This window comes from Anas platyrhynchos, chromosome 26, assembly GCF_047663525.1.
Source record: "Anas platyrhynchos isolate ZD024472 breed Pekin duck chromosome 26, IASCAAS_PekinDuck_T2T, whole genome shotgun sequence".
Classification (NCBI taxonomy): Eukaryota; Metazoa; Chordata; class Aves; order Anseriformes; family Anatidae; genus Anas; species Anas platyrhynchos.
In genome coordinates this window covers 5,295,078-5,304,196 of record NC_092612.1, presented here as the reverse complement: position 1 = coordinate 5,304,196, position 9,119 = coordinate 5,295,078, and the positions used below count along the sequence as shown (strand labels likewise).

The 9,119-nt window shown below is 43.9% G+C and overlaps 1 protein-coding gene across 1 annotated transcript; it reads right to left on the bottom strand.

The window, feature by feature from the left end:
- Positions 1 to 515: 515 nt before the first annotated feature.
- Positions 516 to 6,072, bottom strand: LOC139999591 (peptidyl-prolyl cis-trans isomerase-like). Its single transcript, XM_072028216.1, has 2 exons — positions 5,787 to 6,072; positions 516 to 1,089 (listed from the first exon to the last, which is right to left on the bottom strand). Exons 1-2 carry the CDS (start codon positions 5,859 to 5,861, stop codon positions 769 to 771), a joined length of 396 nt encoding a protein of 131 aa, XP_071884317.1. The 5' UTR covers positions 5,862 to 6,072; the 3' UTR covers positions 516 to 768.
- Between the last annotated feature and the right edge of the window lie 3,047 nt (positions 6,073 to 9,119).

The following is a 9,119-nucleotide window of genomic DNA, read 5'->3' as shown; positions in this document are numbered from 1 at the left end:
GATGTCTATAGTCATCTCTAACTGCATATATGAACAGCAAGTCGGCTGTTCTGAAAAAAATACTGATAGTCCTGGCGCCGAGCTGTAAGAGAGAAGTTAAAAAGAACTTACCCATGCACGTTCCCCCTCTGCACCACAGCTTCCCAGATAACACTCCAGGAGATGGTTGTCACGAAAAGTTACCAGCCACTTTAACATACCATGTACAAAAACAACGTGGGTCTGGAAGGTAATCTCCCGAGCAAGTATGAACTAAATCCTGTGGCAGACTGCACATAAGAACTGCTCTTTACCTTTCAAAGTACTCAAGTGCCCAAGAGCCTGCAGACAGCACAAAACAGCATCCACCTGACCAGCACCTGCCCAGCTGCCTCAGCTTCCTCACTGCTCATCAGAGGAAGAATGACATTTCAAAGGCCTTCCGTCTACTGACCATCAACATCAATTAGCACGTTCAAAATAAGTACACAACGCGATGCAAATTGCTCTTCAGCAAGCCAAAGTGAAGACAATAGTTATTTTGACAAGACTAAGATTTAATTTGTAAAATTTGACATTCCATACAAATATGTCATAACACAAATACACCCAAAATATGCCAGTGTCTGAACTTATTTAACATGCAAAAAAAATCAATTAGAACACATAAAAAACAACCATAAGCTGCAATTTTACATTTATACATCAGAAGTGTCCTTTTTAAGGAAGTGGAAATAATTAATCAATAACATCTAAATACTGATTTATACTGCTAGAACATCTGTATACTCAAAAGCCAGAATTCTCTATTTGCCCACAGTCTGTAATGACAACTCTTCCACTTACTAACCCGTTGGGAGAACCAAAGGATTCGAGCTTTTTCACAACATCCATTCCATCTGTCACAAAACCAAACACCACGTGTTTAAAGTCCAAGGCTTCTACTGTTTTGAGTGTTGTGAAGAACTGAGAGTTATTCGTAGCCCGACCCCTATTTGCCATCGACAGCAATCCAGGACCCGTGTGCTTCACTTCAAAGCTCTCTTCTTCAAATGCATCTCCATAAATTGACCGTCCACCTGTTCCATCATGGTTAGTTACATCACCTCCCTTAAAAAAAAAGCACAGCGTTTACTTTCAAGTCCCAAAGAACAAGATCATCACGAACATCGTGATGTTCAAGAACATCGACCAATAGCACAGTTACATTCTTTCCAAAATAAGAGGTTTTGTTCAAAAAACACAGGTAAAACCTCATTCTTAGTTATCACAAGTACTATAGTTACTTGGATATAAGGCTTTCCACCTTCAGCAGATTTGCTCGTGGTAACAAAGCATTACTGGAATGTTCCTCGTTTATCCTGAACACAGCATTTTATCTTTGTTCCACATGGCAACTACTCTAAGCGGGTCATTCCCACTTTCTGCTTCCTGCTTCACTCGGCCCTTACAACTGGCAACCACGATTATCTCTATTCTCACTTAGTCCCTGCAGGCACAAAACTGACCACCCAGAAAAAGTCATGGTACCACTGATCAGAACTTTCCTGCTTTTGTGCAGAAAGTTTAAAGAAAAGAACAAGGAGAGTCATACTTCAGATTCACTTAATACCCAGTCAAGACTGGAGAGTTTTTCACTCTGATGACAAGCCATTTGTATATTGCTATCCATTTCTGAATTTGGAAACGATTGTGCCCTGCCTTGAGGGATGTAGCATTATGCAAAAGCATTCTTGTAGCATGTAAGGAATTCAGTTTATTTTACCTGTTTTAAGTCATTATACCTCCTACTGAATATTTGGAAGACTTTTAGGAACGAAGGGAAGGTATACGTGAGCAGATACCGATCTCCTATGCCTTCAGAAATTATGGGGATACTTTTTGAGAGACTGAATTTGATAACTAGTTATCAGCTCCAGTCCGCTCCTCATAACCAAAGTTTTGTTTTTGAAAGACGTGGGATTTGGAAAACAATGCTTTTCCTGTAACTGGCCAAGGCTACAAACGTGAAATTGAGGTTACTGGTGAAGCAAGCAACAAGCCTTAATACTTGTGACATTTCACAACCACTTCTTACTGAAGAGTGTAGAAGAAGTAGAAGAAGAGAGTCTGCTACATTTAAAGTACAGCCTGTTTTTTTCCCCCAATGTAACAATGTTGCAAAAAGAACCCCTAAAATCTGACAGAGTAAACAAAAAAGATGGTACTTAGTCCTGGTCTAGTACATATCACTCACAACTGTTTCAAGATAGGTAAAATGTTTTCTTCCCACCTAAGAAATCCCACCTACTCTCAGTTTAGAGCGTGGAAACACAGCAAAAACCATGGAGTTCGGGCCACAGGGTTACTGCGGAGCCTGGAGGAGGTGCAAACGAGGCTGCCACGTTCTGGGATATAACCACACAAGGCAGGCCATACCCCTTGGGGTCAGGGGCTGTTTCCACCCACAGTAGGGCTGCGCATACGGTCAGCGGAGCATGAAAAAACTAGAAGAACTGAATTACAATTTAAAGGAAGTATTGCTGAGAGTGGTCTCCCGAACCCATGGCACAGTCCGAAATCCCAACGGTGTTATCAGGCTAGTTATATAAACTTTTTTTTGGGGGGGAAGAGGGCTTCTCGTCATGAACACAGTAAGGACTGCATTCAGCTACTGAACTGTTACTGCACTGAATAACTACATACAATAATAACAAATAATAACAATCAAAAAGACCTTACCTAGCACTAAACTATAGGCTTGAGGTGAAAGCCGCATTACATTGAAAACAAGAGAGAAAGATGTGGTAGGAAGGTACGCATTTTAAACTCAGACAAGGTATTTTCTTTAGGAAAACCTCCTGACTGTGCCGATTCAGAAAACAGCCAGAAGAACCAAGTTGTTCATTACGAAGCAAACTGCAGTTTCTGTCTTAAACCTAATAACTAAAGTGCATACATAGGTTAGGTGTGTGTCTCCTTTAAATCAGGATAAGGAAGTATTTACATAGGCACAGGTAGAAGCATAGGGAAGAAAGGCTGCCTTGCTGCTTTTCCATCCATCTCAAACACTCATTGAAGAGAGCTGATACAAGTCTTAATAACATAGCCTTTATTGATGACACTGGAAAGATGTTTTGAAGCAACCAGTTTTCCATAAACAGGAAAGGAAATTTTGCTTGCTATGATGTAATTACATAAAATCTGTGTAAGTCACTAGTATAAAAAGGAAAAAACAAACACGTGTAGTTGGTAACACAGTACCATCAGGAATTCCTGAGCAACTGCATTTTCAATAGAAAAGGGAAAAATAAAACAGGTGTGCATGAACAGAACTCAACGGTATAAAACAATCAGGTGTATGTTATAAGGAATTCTGATGACTTGTGAACTCAGTTCTTGAGGATGACTAAAGAAATAGATCCTAGCAGGATCAAACCACATATATTTACACTCACAGTGTAAAAGTAATATTGCCAGTTAATTGAAATATGCATTTCCATTACTGTTCTAGACGTTAAAGAAGCTAAATTTAAACCTCAGGTGTTCACATTTGTAACAAAATTCCTCTTGCATCCTGAATAATTAAGGCAAAGTATGTTATCTTTTGAAAATACCTTGTATATAGTTTCTGCATAAAAATATGAAATAAAAATAAAACTATATATATATATTTAATGGAACACTGTTATGTATGGTCCAGCAGAACAAGGCACAAAAAGTGAATACAATGCAAAAGCATATATAAAAGTTAATGAGTTACTCTGAATGGAATATAGCAAAATTCAAGTAGTTCTGAGCATGCTCATTTCCTGCAGTAGGACTATAGACTTCATACAGATATTTCATGCTAAGTCCGATGTACAGATTCATCATGTAAGCACAAACGATCAGAAGCAGGTCATTTGTACAGTGACTGTATCTAGAAATAAGACACTTTTCAAACCATCTGAAACCAGGCTCCTTAATGAGACTATTTGACCTGAAATCTGGGCATGTTTGTTTTGTTTTGTTTTTCCATGAGGTGAGGTATGTTTGGTTTCTTGCCCTAGACACTTGAAGTTTTATATTCATGCTTAATCTGCACATCAATACTTTCATTAATATAAATGACACTCTGTGTCCGTAACATTGGACACATTTGCAAAGTGTGTCTTTGCCGGTATTCACAAGCATATTCTCCATCTAAAATTCCACAGAGATTACTGTGCACAGTGGCACACTTGTACCAATTCTACTGCATTATCAGGGTCTGAAACCTTTCTGGTGAGCTGATATTTAATTTAGTCTATAAGTGTGGTCTATTTATCAACAAATAAGTATACATGTACACGTACAGAGAATGGAAAATTTCAAAATATCTCAGTCTGATTGAAAGGCATGCATCATAATCTATTATCTCATTGCAGCCTCAAAGTCCCTCCCCACGAGTAAGATGTATAACATTTCCATAAAGAACAGGGAGAGCAGAAAAGTCTTCACTTCCTTCCCAAAGTTTCAGCTAGTTTCTTCAGTCTTTTCTTCAGCTCTAGAGGAAGCTTCTCATAGCAGGTTTTGCAGACAGGCTTCATATCAAATTCTCATATCAAACTAGAAGCTACTTTTAAATATGTATTTAAAATCCGAGCTCCCAACATCGGATCAAAAAGCAGGTTTTGTCTGTGAACTCCAAACTACTGGAGGTAGTTAGGCCCAACGACGCAAAACATGAATCAACGGTCTGCATTCGAAATACACTCAAATTGCTACTCCCCACCCCTCCCCCACCCCCAAGTGATCTATGTAAAACTTTAAGTGAATTTTAATGAAAACAGGCCTCCGCGTTTTCGGTCCATCTTTTCAGGTATCACTGACACGCCAGAGCGGACTCACGCTTGACACCTTGCGGACAGGGATGAAAAGCAACCTCAAAAGAAATGCTTGCAGCCTTGGCAGACCCTTCCCTCCGAAATCAACACAACAAGGAAACCAGTAACTATTCCCTCGGTGGACTGTGCTACACAGTCAGCTGTAAGCATCGCTCGAAAGTCAAAACTAAACGCGTCCGGTGGCCTTGAGCACAAGAAGAGGAGAGGAAATATTTTGTGTCGAGGCCACCGGGGAGTATCAACACTGTGGGAACGTATCTGTGCACCTGGCGGCGATGCACTTGACGCTGTCTAGCCCAAACAGTGCCCAAGTCGAACCCACAAAGTCACAGGACAGCTTTGCTGCTGCTGCTGCTGCTGGGAAAGGCACCAACCAAAGGCACAGCCCCTGCACGCAGTCCCTACCGGATCATGCTTAGCTCGGGCACATTCACGCCGCTTCAAAGCAACTCCGAGCGGCAGGCCGGGATCTTTCAGGATTAGGGCCCGCTGAATCGCATCAGGCGGCTGAGCGTTTCCCAGCTAAAATGGGCACGGGTGGCGTTTGTCACCCCCGGGCCCGCTGGCTGACAGGGAGCGGAGCTGTGCGCCCCCAGCCCCCCTCGCTCGGCGCTGTCGCTTCAGCGAGCGGCCGGCCAGAAACCTCCACGGCGCCGCACGGAAAGGACACTGAAACTTGAAGGCGGCGCGGTGCTTCGTTTGTGAAGGAAAGTACCTCTCCCTCGCTCCGGCCCCGAGGAAAGCCCTGCTATAAAACCCCTCCTGTCCGTGAGGCGCCGCGGGGCAGGGGCAGGGGCAGGGGCAGGGGCAGGGGCAGCCCCAACCCTCCCCTCACGACGCCGGCCACCCCCCTAGCCCCCCACCCCACCCGGGACCCCACCGGGACCCCACCGGGACCCCACCGGGACCCCCTCCGCCTCCCCCCCCGCCGGCCAAGGGAAGCGGCGAGGCCTCGCTCACCTCTCTCCGAGAAGCCGCAGAGGCCTGCACGGAGGCGACACAGCGCTCCACCTCGGCCTTGCTGCGCCTCAACATGGCGACCGCAGCAGCGCCGAGCCCGGCCGGGCTCCGCTCCGCTCCGCTCCGCTCCCGTGCCGCGCCGCGCCGCCGCAGCGGCACAAACAAACAGCTCCAGGCGGGGCACCGGCCGCGCCCTAGGAACGCCGCGCACGCAGCGCGCTACGCACACTGCGCACACTGCGCACGCCCCCGCTGAATGCGCAGGAGCCGTTGCCACAGTGCGGGGAGGGGAGGGGCGAGGCTGTGACGCATGCGCGGGGCGGCCGCTGGGGCTCCCTGACAGGGCTTTAGGAACTGAGTTTGCAAAGGGTCCCTCAGAAAGTAGCTGGGAGCAGCCCTGAAGACGCGCAGGCTGCAGAGTTTGAGACACGAGCTGTAACTTATTCTTTTGGATTGATTGATTTAATTTTGTAAGCCGTAAGGCGGTTGCCCCGCGGCTTGCTGGAGGTGTGCCCCTCTCGCTTTTCTGCAAGTTCCAGGCACTTTGCTCAAATGGAGGCCACTGGGCTGTCCCCAAATGGTGTGATATCTCTGTGGACAGGCTGCGTTAAAAATTCATCCCCTCCTCAGTCTCTAGCGTCCCACTGACATGCACAAGTTTCCTGCTGGACCTAAGCACTACCCACATCTCCACAACTCCTCCCGCCTTTATAAAAAAAAAATAATAATAAAGTATTGATTCAAAGATCGAAGCCGAAATTCCTTTAAGTGGTATATTCTTTATTGCAGCGCTGGATGCACGGGGGATCTCTCCACCTATCGTGCATACCCAAAGCGGAAAGCAGTCTTGAATTTATACAATCAATCTCTCAATATTCTACAAGCGCCTATACATATGCATTACCTATCCCCGCCTTCCCTCGCTTCTCATGCTAATTAGCCTTTTGGCACCTTGCGCCTGCGTAGAGCCTCCCAAGAATTGTGGGCAGGGGTCTTTGGGACGTGGGCAGGGGTCTTTGGGAGGAAGACCCCGAGTCTTCCTCACAGTGTACTTTTCACCTTTGGTCAGGAATCTGCTGAATTGGCACGTTTCTTAATTGCGAGAGCTGGTTGTTGCCAATTCTTCCGTTTGTTGTATCTTTATAATGAATTCCAATGTCCAATTTTGAGATTTATAGTCCTTACGTTTGTTTCTCTGTCCGTCTGCCGCTTCCTTATCATGAGTTCCAGTGTCTTGTTTCGAGATATACAGTCCTTGTCTGGGGATTGTCCTTGCCTCCCCAATGCCTCCCCAATACCTCCTTAATCAATCCCCCCTTTTCTTTTCCCATGCAAATTCTTTTGCATCAGATACTTTCATTATTTACAGTAACAAAACAAAGCAGGCATCTAAACAACATGCACACAAATATTCCTAACACTACTAATGTTATAGAGCAATGAACACTTGTTTCAAACATTGGAAATTGGGCAACCAGGAGGTTAACTTATTCCATATTTCACTAAAACTCCATGAAAGATCATCTTTACTGATCTCATGTAGGACCCTTGTCTGCTTCCATATTTCTTCCAGGTCGGTAGAGATCCTTCCACTCTGATCTACATACATACAACAACTTGTATTTATTACTGTACAGACTCCCCCTTGAGCGGCCAGTAACAAGTCTAGGGCCATCCGATTTTGTAATACTACCTGTGATAAACTAGATATCTCTTCTTGTTGAGCCTTTATAGCATCCAGAGTTTTGTTTTCTAACTTCACTATAATTGCAGAAATATTAACTATCGCCTTTTCCAATTCACTCACTCCTAACCATGGGATAAACCATCGAACAAAACTATGAAAAGCAGTGTGTCTCTCTATCAATGGATTGTTAATTTTTTGTCTAATTCTCCGGATATGATTTCTCAAAGAACCTCGAGGCGCTACATCATGTATGGTCAAATTGGGGACTACTGCTCCAAGAATGCAAGTTCCCTTCCAATTCTCGGGCAAGACCTTACAGGCTGTATCATTGCATAACCAATACCACCCTTTTCCTTCTGGAACCGTCCAGCTGGTTGAATTTGCCCAACTGCTAGTTGTACTAATATCAATCGTTTGATTACAAGATGTCTGATTTCCCACATAAGTAGTACCCGTATTTATACAATCCTGTTTTCCCATACCCTTAGGCGGGTTACACCTTTGTACACATACATAGTAAGATTCCAATGGCACGAAGCTACTAACTTCTAGTTCCAAAACTTCTTCATATTTTTGACCCCAAGATGTGTTTTCCCACAAATTAGTCCAAGGTAAGTTTGCAGGCAAGGGAATCCTGATTAACGATACACCCTTATTCCCATGCTGTGGCAGATGGGTGCATACCCAACAGTTCGTCTTATTAATCACTTGAGATACAGTTTGTATTAAGGTCAGGTGTAAGTTCTCGTCCCAAACTGCCCACCCCGAATCTGAGAACCACACCCCTGCAATCATTAGGATCTGGAAAACCATAATTTTGTTGGTCCAATTGGAGTGGTGGTCCATATCCTCGCCAGGGCCTTCTTCACCCTTGAATCGTGGATCCAAGCTGCTTGCTCCTTAATCTTAATGGCGGTGTGTGTTGTCAGTAATACCTGGTATGGTCCCGTCCACTTTCCTTCCGTTTTTCCTCTAGGGGTTGTCCTGAAAAAGTCTTTATATATATAATCCCTGAGCTTAAAAGGGTGGATTGGTTGATCCAACCGTCTAGCCCAGGTCCTGAGAACAAATTTATGTACTTTATTTAATTATTTCTGAAGTTCAGTTATATATGCATATAAATATTCTAATCCTAACTGCGTTCGATCCTCTCCACTAAATAGAAATGGATACGGCCTTCCATACAAGATTTCAAAGGGACTCAAATTCCCTTATATTCTAGGTTTAACTCAAATTCTAAGTAATGCTAAAGGGAGGGATTGAGGTCATGACAAATTAGATTCTTGTCCGATTTTAGTGTTTAATTAAATGTTTCATTTTTTCTACCTGTCCACTTGCCTGCGGTCTATAAAGAGTATGCAGTTGTCTTTAGAATATCTTTAGAATCTTACTTATCTGTTGTACCACTTGCACACAAAAATGTGAACCTCTCTCAGAAGACATTGCTACTAGAATCCCAAAGCATGGTATTATTTCATTTAACAAGACTTTAACCACTTCTTCTTGCTTTGTTTGTTCGACAGGGAAAGGCTTCAGGCCTTCCTGAAATCATGTCAGTCAGAACCAGTAAATAACAATACCCCCCTTTTCTAGGGAGTTCTGAAAAATCAATTTGCCACAGTTGCCCCGAATAATTTCCTTTACTG

Excerpts from the sequence above, each read along its gene's own strand:
- LOC139999591 (XM_072028216.1), bottom strand. The coding sequence starts at position 5,861 with ATGTTGAGGCGCAGCAAGGCCGAGGTGGAGCGCTGTGTCGCCTCCGTG. Across the intron at positions 1,090-5,786 it reads CTGCGGCTTCTCGGAGAGAG|GGAGGTGATGTAACTAACCA; the intron begins GTGAGCGAGGCC and ends TTTTTTTTTAAG.